Here is a 16,380-nt window from a genome sequence, read left to right as displayed (position 1 = left end):
CCACCGTCTCCATACAGACAGGTATCCACTGCAGTAGCTCCCTCAGGACCTGAGAGAGAAGTGTGTGTGTTGGGAGCTGATTGTGTGAGCCGGGTCACAGCGAGGGCACATCAGTCCTTCCTCCCCATTGTGCTCTTATCTGTGAGCCTGTTACCTGGAAATCACTCCCATCTTCCATTCGCCACCTCATTGTTATTGCGGCCAGTCTCTCTACCAACAAGGTGGATTACAATGGATTCAGCCCAAGCTGCTATGGAGCTTTTCATCAGAGAACTAATAGCCACAACTCTTATAACCAACCCTTTTCTCTGTTTAAGAACTAACACCTTTAGCTCTGAGGTGAATTGATAATGGAGAATCTCTCTTCCAGAGTCAAGATGGGAGTAAAGTCAAAAGTATTTTCTTATAGTGCATTGTGTAAATGAACCTTAGGCATTGTTATTGCCTTTGAGTGGCGAGGATCTCATGCGCTAAGAAAAAGCATCAGTGCCCTAATTGAATTTGGTTTGTTTTGTTGATTCTGAGGCTGTTTTGTGTCTGTGTGTGGAAGTGCATTCAAAAAAGGGTGACAGCCTCATTAGAATATAAATGCAGGCGGTTGAACCATGGAACATTATTAGGTCTTGGTTTGTTCATTTCATCTCCGGGCTAGAGCAATACCAGGGGTGCCCTAGATTTGGCTGCAGTCAAAGACAGACAGGGAACACTTCTATACTCTCACCAACAGTACAACCTTTTAAAAAAAAAATATTCCAATTTTGTTCAAAGGTTATTTGTTCTTGATGCAACTACAGTACACAAACATGCTGCTTTGTAAATGGGTGTGATGCAGACAGGGCTTGAACTTGGATGACCCTCCACAAGAACAGTTGGGGGTGATCGAGAGTGACCCTGGGTAAACAAAGGCTCAGATACTCAGTCACCCTGTACGTGTGTGTGTGTGTGTGTGTGTGTGTGTGTGTGTGTGTGTGTGTGTGTGTGTGTGTGTGTGTGTGTGTGTGTGTGTGTGTGTGTGTGTGTGTGTGTGTGTGTGTGTGTGTGTGTGTGTGTGTGTGTGTGTGTGTGTGTGTGTGTGTGTGTGTGTGTGCGCGCGCAAGGAGGGTCAGGCCCAGCAGACACTGGGCTCCATGTCTGAACCCACTAAGGTGTAGTGTAATAGTATCCACTACCTCAGCCCCCCAGCTCTTTTATGAACCTTATAGACTGACAGGCTTATATTTGTAATTTAGATGCTTGCTAAACCCAAAGTATTATACAAGTTTAGATATCCTGGAGTATCTTGTCTCCCCATAGAAAAGCAGTGCCTCAGACATATTGATGACGGGGGAGGGGGGGGGGGGGGGTTTATTGGCTTCATGGGTAAGAGAAGACAACCCTAGACCTCTGATATTACAATTGTTGTTTTGTAGCATTTGTTATTAGCTAAAGTTGTTGTTGGATGTTATTTGTAGCATCACAGAGTATGGCTCTTTCTTCCCTCTGTGCCACTGTAATAGTCCTCACCGTGACTGGCATGGGGATCCAGCTGTCCCACGGTGTCACCTCACTCACTCCTGCTGTCTGTTGCGTGTCAGACACTAGTCTCTCTCACCCACACACACACCCTCTGTCTCTCCTCTCCTCCAGGCTGCCACTACCACCAGGAGCAGCCTTATCTCTGTGGTAGAACCAGGAGCTTTTCAAGCTCTACTTCACCAAGTTCCCTGTAGGTGATCTCACCTTAGATCTTATTCATGTTTTAGCATCAGATAATAATTCACCACGTTTGTGTGTGTGTGTGTGTGTGTGTGTGTGTGTGTGTGTGTGTGTGTTCACTGCTTTGGATTTGTCACATACTTACCAATATGCATAATGACTTTGGATTCTATATTTAAACTTTAATAACCTTGTAATTCATGGGACAGATAGGTGGATGAATTTTGTGCTGGCCAGTGATGCCATCTAGTGGTTCAAATGTACTGTATGATTAGACACTGTGAGCACAAAACATTAGGAACACTTGCTCTTTCCATAACATAGACTGACCAGGTGAAAGTTATGATCCCTGATTGATGTCACTTATTTAAAATCCACTTCAAATCAGTGTAGATGAAGGGGATGAGACTAAAGAGTTAAAGAATAATTTTAAAGCCTTGAGACAATTAAGACATGGATTGTGTATGTGTACCATTCAGAGGGTGAATGGGGCAAGACAATTTAAGTGCAACGCTGCTGGATGGTCCACTACCCAAAGGACATCCAGCCAACTTGACACAACTGTGGGAAGCATTAGTCAACATGGGCCAGCATCCCAGTGGAACGCTTTCGACACCTTGTAGAATCCATGGCCCGATGAATTTAGGCTGTTCTGAGGGCAACTCAATATCAGGAAGGTGTTCCCAATGTTTTGTTCCCAAATTAATTACTTAAACAATGTGATTTTCTGGATTTTCGTTTTAGATTCTGTCTCTCACAGTTGAAGTGTACCTATGATGGAAATTACAGACCTCTAAATGCTTTGTAAGTAGGAAAACCTGAAAAATCGGCAGTGTATCAAATACTTGTTCTCCCCACTGTATATATATATAAAAAAAGTATTTATATTTTTTTATTTTGTGGGGGGTCCCAACCCCCGGTAGGCCGTCATTGTAAATAAGAATTTGTTCTTAACGGACTTGCCTAGTTAAATAAAATAATCGTCATGTTTAGTTTATATCTTATAGTTTAATATGATGAATGAACTCTTCATACTAGAGCTCTGAAGTGAAGCAATGAGTGAAAAATAGTCATTTCAACAGCTACTTCACTGACAGTATTTTTTTATTGGCAATGAAAATTTGTTTGATCACCACTTAGTTTTGACCAAAATACAATTAGTAATGAATAAAAAATGGACACAAAATAAAATGATTCTTTGTTTGTGCAAATCGAGGATGTAAAAGTCAACAAAAAGGTCAAACTTGATCGAGTACTCCAGCAGAAATAACTCAAAGACAGGTAGGAGGGCTGTACAATAGGTTTCCCTGGCAACTCAGACAAAAACAAAGAGTTAACAGTTACACCAATGTCACAGCAAGCAACAGGTTTGTCATTAAAATTCACCTCACTTCGACATGTTCATATACACTCTACGCACACTGAGTTAAGCAGTCTGTCTTTCAGTTATTTCTCAGCGATGCTGAGTCGGACCCCACGGCAAAATAAAAAAAGTCCAGCTTGAGTTTATTCATGTATGGCTTTATGGTCAAGGTACTGTAGGTGAGTGAGATCATCTGATGAAGAATGTTCCTGCTGAGTAGCTTCAGAGTGGAGTCTATCTTTTAGTCTGTGGCTGTAGTCCACAGTTTCTGTGGTTGTATCAAAGTGCTTGTCACATCCTCAGTAGACGTCACAGTGCGTTTCTGTGTCCTCCCAGAATGCTTTGCTATGAGATGGGCTCCGTCATGATTGTGAGGTGAGGGGCTGTGGCTGGTGACTCAGATACATGGGGCTGTACACGCCACTAGAGGGCAGGCTTTACCAGCTGGGGGGGAGGTCACGTGCGGACCAGATGGACAGTCTCTCCAAGGTGAAAACACAAATTTATCAGCACAATGGAAAATAACTATGTACAAAATGGTCTCTCAGGGAATGATGGAGAAATATTCAAAGAGCAGCATAGTTTAACCAAGGTCATGGACTTGAAATGGGAAGGGGGGGGGGGGGTTATTTGCACAAACTCTGAATATCTTTTTTTTTTTGTAATATAGATGTGTATATATTTATATATATATATTAAAAAAAGTCATATTTATATTCATTTACAGATAACCTACACATCTCCTGGTAGAAGAAATACACAGTACATTATGCTTCAACAAGTTATTGTACATGTAAAAGGTAGAAACGGTGACAACAGGACAGACGGAAGGAAAGTAGCACCGGCAGCTGCTGCCCAGGTTTCAGGGGGCCTTGACTCCTAAGTGCAGAGGGGGGGCGGATTGGCAGGAGGCACCCAGGAGGCACCCCCCCCCCCCCCCTCTCTCTCTTTTTCGGGGGTAGGTTGGGTGGGAGGGTAGATAGGGGGGTGCTTCTTGGCAGTACGTCTCGTCAGAATGTTTGTTCCAGGCAGGAGGACCCGTCCAGCAGCTCCAAGGTACAGTAAGACCTTCTCTACATACAGTATCTGGACCTGAAAGAGAGGAGGTATGGTTTACTTACACTGTGCCACTGTGAAGCTTTATCCACAGTGACAGCGCAGTTGTCATGAACATGGATTTGATCATATGGGAATTATTGTTGACATTACTAATTGTGTAACATTATCTCATTTGAGACAGATTCTCGTAGCTGCCATATATCTCTCTACCTTGGCATTCAGGGGTATTCATGTATTTATTAGGGATCCCCATTAATTCCTGCCAAGGCAGCAGCTGCTCTTCCTTGGGTCCGAACACATTAAGGCACTTACATAAAATATAAAACAGTACATCATTTAACAGTATTACACCACTACATATCTACAATACAAAATGTATATTACTGCCATACTACCTGTGTGTGTCTCTTCACAGCCCCCGCTGTTCCACAAGGTGTATTTGTATCTATTTGTATCTGATTCTACTGCTTGCATCAGTTACCTGATGTGGAATACAGTTCCATGTGTTCTGTGGCTGTAGTTGTCTGTGCTGGACAGAGATTAAAGGAGGGACAACAGAGTGAGGCCGCCTCATGCTGCTGCCTTTGACTCCTATCATCTGATCATGAGTGCCTGCACTAGAGCAGGGACTCTCCTCTCCAAGAAAACATGGTTATTTGTAAAGACAAGTTACCCTCTTACCCCGTTCCAATTTCTCACAGTCATTTGCTGTCCCTGAGCAGAACGACAGATGTAAGAGAGAGGGAGAGTTTGTTCGTGAGCATGTGTGTATGCGCAACTGATAGCTTGTACAGGGATAATGTGTGTGACTTACAGCTTACAGTCTCTCTTCTCCTCCCTCAGCAGGAGTAGGTCCTCACTGTAGAGCTGTCCAGACGCTGCACTGCTAAGGGGCCAACTGTAGGGGGAGACAGAGACCCGTCAGTTAGTCACTTAGCTTCAACACCCAGAGTGGGCCCAGGGTCAGTAGATAATGCTATCCAACTTACTTTATGCCCATAACAACTGACACAGGATCAGCTCCCATTGCCCACTGTGAGAGGGACAAACAAATGAGAGAGACAAACAAAACGGACTCTAAACCAGTTGATAAGGGCTAGGAGAACAGTAGACCATACTGTGGATACAACACACTGCACACACACGCACCACACACGGGAACGAGGTTAGTCAAAATGTCAGCTAGCAAAGCCAAGGCACATTGCATCGCACACTCAGAGGAGGAGTGCACGTGGCCATTTTGAGTGAATCACACCTCGCACAGGAACAAGTCTGTTAATGTCATCACCACCACAGACCAGGGACCACAGATAGAGGCAGATACAGGAAGGCAGCTCGATTACACTGGGGACAGAGTGTTAGAGAGGAACTCTGGTCAAAACCTGCAATCGGATGTCACGATAGACTTACTTGTATCAGAAGTTGCGTCCATAAATCCGGAGTGAGTTCTGGCATAATGCAGCCTGCTGCACTACAGTCCAGCTATAACTCACTGGGCCACAATCACAGACGCAAGTTTCAATACATCTCTCATTCCCTTGAAAACGTAAAGATTTTGACCAGCATCCTCTTTTAACAACAGGGCGAGGAGCGACACAAACCGGCAACTGTAAAACATCCATCTTTTCCATCATAAATATTTATTACAGGGCAACGAACATAGAACTAACATAGCTCAACTAACATAGAACTAACATAGCTCAACTAACAACTCAACTAACATAGCTCAAATAACATAGAACTAACATAGCTCAACTAACATAACTCAACTAACATAACTCAACTAACATAACTCAACTAACATAGCTCAACTAACATAACTCAACTAACATAGCTCAACTAACATAACTCAACTAACATAGCTCAACTAACATAGCTCAAATAACATAGAACTAACATAGCTCAACTAACATAACTCAACTAACATAACTCAACTAACATAGCTCAACTAACATAACTCAACTAACATAGCTCAACTAACATAGCTCAACTAACATAACTCAACTAACATAACTCAACTAACATAGCTCAAATAACATAGAACTAACATAGCTCAACTAACATAGAACTAACATAGCTCAACTAACATAACTCAACTAACATAGCTCAAATAACATAGAACTAACATAGCTCAAATAACATAGAACTAACATAGCTCAACTAACATAGCTCAACTAACATAGCTCAACTAACATAGCTCAACTAACATAGCTCAACTAACATAACTCAACTAACATAGCTCAAATAACATAGAACTAACATAGCTCAACTAACATAGAACTAACATAGCTCAACTAACATAACTCAACTAACATAGCTCAAATAACATAGAACTAACATAGCTCAAATAACATAGAACTAACATAGCTCAACTAACATAGCTCAACTAACATAGCTCAACTAACATAGCTCAACTAACATAGCTCAACTAACATAGCTCAAATAACATAGAACTAACATAGCTCATATAACATAGAACTAACATAGCTCAACTAACATAGCTCAACTAACATAGCTCAACTAACATAACTCAACTAACATAGCTCAACTAACATAACTCAACTAACATAGCTCAACTAACATTACTCAACTAACATAGCTCAACTAACATTACTCAACTAACATAGCTCAACTAACATAGCTCAACTAACATAGCTCAAATAACATAGAACTAACATAACTCAACTAACATAGCTCAACTAACATAGCTCAACTAACATAGCTCAACTAACATAGCTCAACTAACATAACTCAACTAACATAGCTCAACTAACATAACTCAACTAACATAACTCAACTAACATAGCTCAAGTAACATAACTCAACTAACATAACTCAACTAACATAACTCAACTAACATAGCTCAACTAACATAACTCAACTAACATAGCTCAACTAACATAACTCAACTAACATAGCTCAACTAACATAACTCAACTAACATAGCTCAACTAACATAACTCAACTAACATAGCTCAAGTAACATAACTCAACTAACATAACTCAACTAACATAACTCAACTAACATAGCTCAACTAACATAGAACTAACATAGCTCAAATAACATAGAACTAACATAGCTCAAATAACATAGCTCAAATAACATAGCTCAACTAACATAACTCAACTAACATAGCTCAAGTAACATAACTCAACTAACATAACTCAACTAACATAACTCAACTAACATAGCTCAACTAACATAGCTCAACTAACATAGCTCAACTAACATAGCTCAACTAACATAACTCAACTAACATAGCTCAACTAACATAACTCAACTAACATAGCTCAACTAACATAACTCAACTAACATAGCTCAACTAACATAGAACTAACATAGCTCAAATAACATAGAACTAACATAGCTCAAATAACATAGCTCAAATAACATAGCTCAACTAACATAGCTCAACTAACATAACTCAACTAACATAGCTCAACTAACATAACTCAACTAACATAACTCAACTAACATAACTCAACTAACATAACTCAACTAACATAGCTCAAATAACATAGAACTAACATAGCTCAAATAACATAGCTCAAATAACATAGAACTAACATAGCTCAACTAACATAGAACTAACATAGCTCAACTAACATAGCTCAAATAACATAGAACTAACATAGCTCAACTAACATAGCTCAAATAACATAGAACTAACATAGCTCAAATAACATAGCTCAAATAACATAGAACTAACATAGCTCAACTAACATAGAACTAACATAGCTCAACTAACATAGCTCAAATAACATAGAACTAACATAGCTCAAATAACATAGAACTAACATAGCTCAAATAACATAGAACTAACATAGCTCAACTAACATAGCTCAACTAACATAGAACTAACATAGCTCAAATAACATAGAACTAACATAGCTCAAATAACATAGCTCAAATAACATAGAACTAACATAGCTCAACTAACAGCTCAACTAACATAGCTCAAATAACATAGAACTAACATAGCTCAAATAACATAGAACTAACATAGCTCAACTAACATAGCTCAAATAACATAGAACTAACATAGCTCAACTAACATAACTCAACTAACATAACTCAACTAACATAGCTCAACTAACATAACTCAACTAACATAGAACTAACATAGCTCAACTAACATAGAACTAACATAGCTCAACTAACATAACTCAACTAACATAGCTCAACTAACATAACTCAACTAACATAACTCAACTAACGTAGCTCAACTAACATAGCTCAACTAACATAGCTCAAATAACATAGAACTAACATAGCTCAACTAACAGAACTAACATAGCTCAAATAACATAGAACTAACATAGCTCAAATAACATAGAACTAACATAGCTCAACTAACATATGCAAAGGGGATTCATTGCTTTAACTTCTGCTAATAACAGTAGCCTGAGTAACAAGTACTGGACACACAATATGTCTACTATAACAAACGGACAACCTGGACAAACAAATGGCCACCCTTGTAGTTGGCATCAGGAGCAGAACGAAACAGAGGAACAGAGCAGTAGAAGTAGAGAGAAAAGACAGTTGGAGAAGAGAGGAGGTACGGTAGGGTGGACAGCAGGAACCGGGGAGTTTTGGGGGGCGTAAGGCACACAGGCCAACAGCAGGCCACATGGTATCGCTCCAGTATAGCTGACCTTGAAACCAGTCCAAATACATGTCGTCAGGACTGTCATCCAGCGCCTCATAGAGCACTGCACACAGAGCAGCAGTTCCAGAGCAGAGGAAATACAGGTACAGTCAGCAACATGCTCCATCCATACAGCGATAGACGAGAGAGAGAGTGATGGGGAGAGAGCTCCAAGTAAAGAGAGGGGCGAGAGGACCCCCCCCCCCCCCCCAAACTCTAACACATAAATTAAATGTACAGTGCCTTGCGAAAGTATTCTCTCTTCTCCTTTTGCCACATTTCAGGCTTCAAACATAAAGATATAAAACTGTATTTTTTTGTGAAGAATCAACAACAAGTGGGACACAATCATGAAGTGGAACGACATTTATTGGATATTTCAAACTTTTTTAACAAATCCAAAACTGAAAAATTGGGCGTGCAAAATTACTCAGCCCCTTTACTTTCAGTGCAGTAAACTCTCTCCAGAAGTTCAGTGAGGATCTCTGAATGATCCAATGTTGACCTAAATGACTAATGATGATAAATACAATCCACCTGTGTGTAATCAAGTCTCCGTATAAATGCACCTGCACTGTGATAGTCTCAGAGGTCCGTTAAAAGCGCAGAGAGCATCATGAAGAACAAGGAACACACCAGGCAGGTCCGAGATACTGTTGTGAAGAAGTTTAAAGCCGGATTTGGATACAAAAAGATTTCCCAAGCTTTAAACATCCCAAGGAGCACTGTGCAAGCTATAATATTGAAATGGAAGGAGTATCAGACCACTGCAAATCTACCGAGACCTGGCCGTCCCTCTAAACTTTCAGCTCATACAAAGAGAAGACTGATCAGAGATGCAGCCAAGAGGCCCATGATCACTCTGGATGAACTGCAGAGATCTACAGCTGAGGTGGGAGACTCTGTCCATAGGACAACAATCAGTTGTATATTGCACAAATCTGGCCTTTATGGAAGAGTGGCAAGAAGAAAGCCATTTCTTAAAGATATCCATAAAAAGTGTAGTTTAAAGTTTGCCACAAGCCACCTGGGAGACACACCAAACATGTGGAAGAAGGTGCTCTGGTCAGATGAAACCAAAATTGAACTTTTTGGCAACAATGCAAAACGTTATGTTTGGCGTAAAAGCAACACAGCTGAACACACCATCCCCACTGTCAAACATGGTGGTGGCAGCATCATGGTTTGGGCCTGCTTTTCTTCAGCAGGGACAGGGAAGATGGTTAAAATTGATGGGAAGATGGATGGAGCCAAATACAGGACCATTCTGGAAGAAAACCTGATGGAGTCTGCAAAAGACCTGAGACTGGGACGGAGATTTGTCTTCCAACAAGACAATGATCCAAAACATAAAGCAAAATCTACAATGGAATGGTTCAAAAATAAACATATCCAGGTGTTAGAATGGCCAAGTCAAAGTTCAGACCTGAATCCAATCGAGAATCTGTGGAAAGAACTGAAAACTGCTGTTCACAAATGCTCTCCATCCAACCTCACTGAGCTCGAGCTGTTTTGCAAGGAGGAATGGGAAAAAAATGTCAGTCTCTCGATGTGCAAAACTGATAGAGACATACCCAAAGCGACTTACAGCTGTAATCGCAGCAAAAGGTGGCGCTACAAAGTATTAACTTAAGGGGGCTGAATAATTTTGCACGCCCAATTTTTCAGTTTTTGATTTGTTAAAAAAGTTTGAAATATCCAATAAATGTCATTCCACTTCATGATTGTGTCCCACTTGTTGTTGATTCTTCACAAAAAATACAGTTTTATATCTTTATGTTTGAAGCCTGAAATGTGGCAAAAGGTCTCAAAGTTCAAGGGGGCCGAATACTTTCGCAAGGCACTGTATCCAGGTACAATCTTAATCAAATACATTTTGTGGCAGTTAGCTATGTTTGATGAGTGCAATTTACCCTGAAACTTGGCATTTTAGCAATTCACATTAATCCATGCTAAGTGCCCTAAACCGAAGGCTCTAGTTTAATTGTTAGGTCTACATGGGGGTCTTGGCCATGCAGGGGGTCTGTGGGAGAGCTCACCTTCGGGGGGTAGCCTACGGGAGTGTGAGCCGGTGGTGACACGGAAGCCAGCGGGGAGGGTCTCTGCCGAGCCGGGCATCATACTGATCCCATGGACGTCCCGCGGGGGGAACTGCCTCCTCCACGATGGCCCCCGGAGGTCATTATCTTCATACTGACGGACAGACACACAGACAGAGACACGAACAGGTTAGGGATTGAGTTTAGAGATGGCAGCCATTATCTTATCACCAAATAAACTGGTCTGAGAACAGCTTGTGTCTGCATATAGTGTTAGTGTATAGCTAACAAATATTACTAATTTCCCAAGGCCTTATATTTATATCTCAAACCACCTCTAAGACAATATGAGAGACAAATGAGTGATGGGTGGGAAGTGGAAACCGAGGACAGGTCTGAGGTGCAGTGAGATGGTGGAAAACGGAGTAATGATTGACAACAAACCCAGGTGTGTGTGTCTGTCTGCCACGGCCCATCACCCATGGTAACAGCGGGGCTAGCTGTCCGGGTGACAGGAGTCACTCACCTCGTCCAGTCGTCTCTCAGTGCCCAGGGCTAGCAGGTTATTATATTCCCTCTCCAGAATCTGACGTGCCTGGGGAGAGGAAGGGTAAATAGGTCTTATTAGGTACATTTGAAATGGAAGTTCTAGGTCTCTTTATTTGGGGCTCCAGACGCTTTCTGGATTACCAAACAGCTCTCTGTTGACCTACTGGTCTGGCACTCAGGGTATTATTAGACCTGTTTGAGATGGAAAGACTGAGAAATTAAAAGATGTGTTTGAAGTGTACTGCTGTTTGAAGTGTATCTTCTAAATAATTTATTCTGTCCTGAAAATCTAAAAAATAAACAATTGAAAACACTGTTCAATTTAACATCATAATTCACTTGCTTTTAGAGAGACAAGACTACGGACACGGACTCTTGGAATGAAGATGTTAATGTCTTCCTCTTACGCTAGTATATTATGCATAGCGCTCGTGGCGTAACTATGCTATAGCGTGATGCGGGGCAGAGGGATCTGACCTGAGTGCTTTGGTTGGGGATCTGGATGAGCAGCGCCAGGCTGGTGTGGTCAAAGTTGTCGTCGAGGGCGACCAGGGCCCCGTGCACGCCGCTCTCCAGCAGGATGTTGGCATAGTCCTTTAGGCCGATGCTCTGGACCCAGCGAATCACCCGCTCGTTGCTCCACACCAGCACGTCTGGGGCACACAGACATGGTATTACAGTAAACACAACATGGGTGTTGGGCCACAGACACAGAATATTTCCATGTCTGGTTACATGATGAAGAAAGCCTCTGGGCTCTGCTAGATTGGTCCTTACTGACCATCACCTCCTAGCTCTATGACAGGTAGACACTGCTTGGCTATATTTCACATTAGAATGCAATACATTCTGTAAAGTAAGTGCGCTTCCACAAGTATTATTTACCTTAGCAGATTACTAACGAGATTGTAATTAGACACTACTAGAATATATTTTAGCTTAACGGTCTTCCTAATTGTTCCAAGAGCAGTCTTTAAAAGAAAAAAGTCCACCCAAAAACTGTCTTTTGGTATTTGTTTCATTAGTCCATTGTTGACTGTCCCAAAATGTTTTGCTTGTCACCAATCAACTTTTGAAGATACTGTATATAACTTTAAAAATACAGAAATCATCCCCATATGAGGGATTTTGCATCCTATGATCCTGCGTTTTGCGTCATATGATAATAAATGCATCATACAAGGATGATTTCTGTGTTTTGCGTCATATGATACTAAATGCATCATACAGGGATGATTTCAGTGTTTTGAAAGTTACATATCTTGAAAATTTGATTGCTGACAAGCAAAACATTTTGGGACTATGTCAACAATGGACTAATGAAACAAATACCAAAATATTGTTTTTGGGTGGAATTTCCCTTTAGGTACCTCTCATTTCATGCTGGCTGTGCTCTCTGCGTCTCTCCAGCTCTTTCCTGTCATAGTTGAGCTTCTTCAGACCCATGATACCATACTGCAAACTCGTCCTACAGACACGGGAACGTTAGAAAAGCCACTTATTACCACAAAATTAGACTAAACACTAAACTTTCTGATCAAATCCTACATCATACAGGAGGAGGGCAGATGTACCTGTGAAAGCTGTCCACCATTTTGAGATGCACCCGGAGGTCCTTCTTGGTGAGGTGGTCCAGCATGCGGGCGTCCACCAGGCACTCCATGAAGTAGCTGCGGTACTGAGGTAGTCCTAGACTGGGCAACCACTCGTTCCCTATCCACTCATGGTTCATGTCACCATACGCTAGAGTCTGACAATAATGACAAGGAAACAATTACATACTGTAGCCCATTGTTCATCTGTACACGATTTTGAGGTTTAAAAGTAGCCACATAGACAACTCTGGTGTGTGCCTAGTTAAACAAAGGTTAAATAAAAATAGAGTAACTCTAAATAATCTACAATTCTACTGTTCTAATCCATGAGAGAGACCGCAAATCCTTTACCTGCGCCCAGCTCCCCTCCTCGGACTCCCCGGACCTCTGTCATTGGTCAGGCATGGAAAAGAAACAGTAGCATTATGCATGAGAACATATAGCAACAGGTCACTGGACTATATCTACAGTCCGAAAGTCTCTACTCTAGCATCAGAGGCTGTTGACTTGCTCAAGTCAGAACCAAGGCCTCAGAACGTACAGTAGAGGTCTCCCTCGCATATATTCCCTGAACAAACTATGCACATCTAAAAGTAGAACTCCATCTAAATATGCATGAAAAATCACTATTCGAGGGAGGGAAAGTGGCCTGTGGGATTTATCTGCAATCTGAGAAGGGAGAATGATTTCCCCCCTTTAGCGTGTGAACTGAACTGGCCCCATGGGAGAGTAACACAGTTATCCCTTTAGTCCTGGCCTGGGCTGAGCTGCTGCCAGATTACATTTGATTTGGAGACGGGCGCTGCTGCCACATTAGGCCAATCCAACCCCATTCGCACAAAACGCCTGGCACAAATGAGAGCCTTTTCCCCCGTGGTTCGCCCTCCGTACAATGGCACGGAGTTGGCTATTAGCCTCATTGTGCCTGACATGCAGGCTGTATTAGAGGCAGGGAGAACAGTGGAACAAAGAATAACCTTTATGTTCAAGCTCAAAGAGATCCATTATTACATGTACAGTATAGTACATAGCTGTCTGTGTCCTAGGGATTGACATGAATGACACCTGCAGTGACTAATAATCCTGCAAGCTTTAATCTTGAGACAGAACCAATAGGTTTTAAATGCACATGTTTGGAACATACTGTATCAGTTAGCAGACCTGTATCGGATTTGATGTAGCTTCTTACACCAGTCTTGTAGGGTGAATCCTATGTACAATCAGCTGATCACTGTCAGGTTTAAAAGGATGACATTGCTAATGGAAAAAAATTGCATTATGTCTTGACATGTGCTGTATCTAATCAACATCTGGCTGAAACGTACCATAAACACAGGTAATATAAGGTAACTACAGTATGGTAGCCAAGGGCAACGCAGCTCCCTGAAACATAGCAGTAACACCAACACATACAGTGCCTTGCGAAAGTATTCGGCCCCCTTGAACTTTGCGACCTTTTGCCACATTTCAGGCTTCAAACATAAAGATATAAAACTGTATTTTTTTTGAAGAATCAACAACAAGTGGGACACAATCATGAAGTGGAACGACATTTATTGGATATTTCAAACTTTTTTAACAAATCCAAAACTGAAAAATTGGGTGTGCAAAATTATTCAGCCCCTTTACTTTCAGTGCAGCAAACTCTCTCCAGAAGTTCAGTGAGGATCTCTGAATGATCCAATGTTGACCTAAATGACTAATGATGATAAATACAATCCACCTGTGTGTAATCAAGTCTCCGTATAAATGCACCTGCACTGTGATAGTCTCAGAGGTCCGTTAAAAGCGCAGAGAGCATCATGAAGAACAAGGAACACACCAGGCAGGTCCGAGATACTGTTGTGAAGAAGTTTAAAGCCGGATTTGGATACAAAAAGATTTCCCAAGCTTTAAACATCCCAAGGAGCACTGTGCAAGCGATAATATTGAAATGGAAGGAGTATCAGACCACTGCAAATCTACCGAGACCTGGCCGTCCCTCTAAACTTTCAGCTCATACAAGGAGAAGACTGATCAGAGATGCAGCCAAGAGGCCCATGATCACTCTGGATGAACTGCAGAGATCTACAGCTGAGGTGGGAGACTCTGTCCATAGGACAACAATCAGTCGTATATTGCACAAATCTGGCCTTTATGGAAGAGTGGCAAGAAGAAAGCCATTTCTTAAAGATATCCATAAAAAGTGTTGTTTAAAGTTTGCCACAAGCCACCTGGGAGACCAAACATGTGGAAGAAGGTGCTCTGGTCAGATGAAACCAAAATTGAACTGTTTGGCAACAATGCAAAACGTTATGTTTGGCGTAAAAGCAACACAGCTCATCACCCTGAACACACCATCCCCACTGTCAAACATGGTGGTGGCAGCATCATGGTTTGGGCCTGCTTTTCTTCAGCAGGGACAGGGAAGATGGTTAAAATTGATGGGAAGATGGATGGAGCCAAATACAGGACCATTCTGGAAGAAAACCTGATGGAGTCTGCAAAAGACCTGAGACTGGGACGGAGATTTGTCTTCCAACAAGACAATGATCCAAAACATAAAGCAAAATCTACAATGGAATGGTTCAAAAATAAACATATCCAGGTGTTAGAATGGCCAAGTCAAAGTCCAGACCTGAATCCAATCGAGAATCTGTGGAAAGAACTGAAAACTGCTGTTCACAAATGCTCTCCATCCAACCTCACTGAGCTCGAGCTGTTTTGCAAGGAGGAATGGGAAACCATTTCAGTCTCTCGATGTGCAAAACTGATAGAGACATACCCCAAGCGACTTACAGCTGTAATCGCAGCAAAAGGTGGCGCTACAAAGTATTAACTTAAGGGGGCTGAATAATTTTGCACGCCCAATTTTTCAGTTTTTGATTTGTTAAAAAAGTTTGAAATATCCAAGAAATGTCGTTCCACTTCATGATTGTGTCCCACTTGTTGTTGATTCTTCACAAAAAAATACAGTTTTATATCTTTATGTTTGAAGCCTGAAATGTGGCAAAAGGTTGCAAAATTCAAGGGGGCCGAATACTTTCGCAAGGCACTGTACTGGTAAATATAGAGCAGTTCACCAGTCATTACAATTAAAAAGCCTTCTTTACCCATTATAATGAAAGGGAGAGCTGAGAATGGATGTGATGTGATGCAGTCTAACCACATTATCAACAAACCTACTGTTATTCAATCTCCCTCCCCTCCAAATCCTATAGGGGGAAAAACATGTTTTACTGTCACATACACCAGATAGGTGCAGTGAAATGTGTTGTTTTATAGGGTTAGTACCCCTGGAGCAAATCAGGGTGAAGTGCCTTACACAAGGGCACAATGACAGATTTTTCACCTTGTCGGCTCGGGTATTCGAATCAGTGACCTTTTGGTTACTGTGCTCTAATGCTCTAACTGCTAGGCTACCTGCCGCCCAGTCCTCAGTACAGGCC

General features: G+C 41.6%; 1 protein-coding gene across 9 annotated transcripts in view; it reads right to left on the bottom strand.

The window, feature by feature from the left end:
• Positions 1 to 2,778: 2,778 nt before the first annotated feature.
• LOC110499997 (liprin-alpha-2) overlaps positions 2,779 to 16,380 on the bottom strand; it is a 219,092-nt gene continuing 205,490 nt past the window's right edge. For 8 of the 9 annotated variants that reach the window (XM_036957268.1, XM_036957276.1, XM_036957272.1 and 5 more), the window contains 8 exons: positions 13,304 to 13,339; positions 12,932 to 13,107; positions 12,728 to 12,825; positions 11,835 to 12,010; positions 11,335 to 11,403; positions 10,809 to 10,962; positions 4,932 to 5,015; positions 2,779 to 4,150 (listed from right to left, as the gene is read on the bottom strand). In XM_036957268.1, the coding sequence (XP_036813163.1) occupies positions 4,957 to 5,015; positions 10,809 to 10,962; positions 11,335 to 11,403; positions 11,835 to 12,010; positions 12,728 to 12,825; positions 12,932 to 13,107; positions 13,304 to 13,339 (768 nt within the window). In that variant the 3' untranslated portion in view covers positions 2,779 to 4,150; positions 4,932 to 4,956. Of the gene's footprint in view, positions 4,151 to 4,931; positions 5,016 to 5,106; positions 5,151 to 10,808; positions 10,963 to 11,334; positions 11,404 to 11,834; positions 12,011 to 12,727; positions 12,826 to 12,931; positions 13,108 to 13,303; positions 13,340 to 16,380 lie in introns of all 9 variants that reach the window. The other variant, XR_005038557.1, reaches the window with a different exon arrangement.

This window comes from Oncorhynchus mykiss, chromosome 21, assembly GCF_013265735.2.
Source record: "Oncorhynchus mykiss isolate Arlee chromosome 21, USDA_OmykA_1.1, whole genome shotgun sequence".
In the NCBI taxonomy this organism is placed as follows: Eukaryota; Metazoa; Chordata; class Actinopteri; order Salmoniformes; family Salmonidae; genus Oncorhynchus; species Oncorhynchus mykiss.
This window is presented reverse-complemented; position numbering and strand designations above follow the sequence as displayed.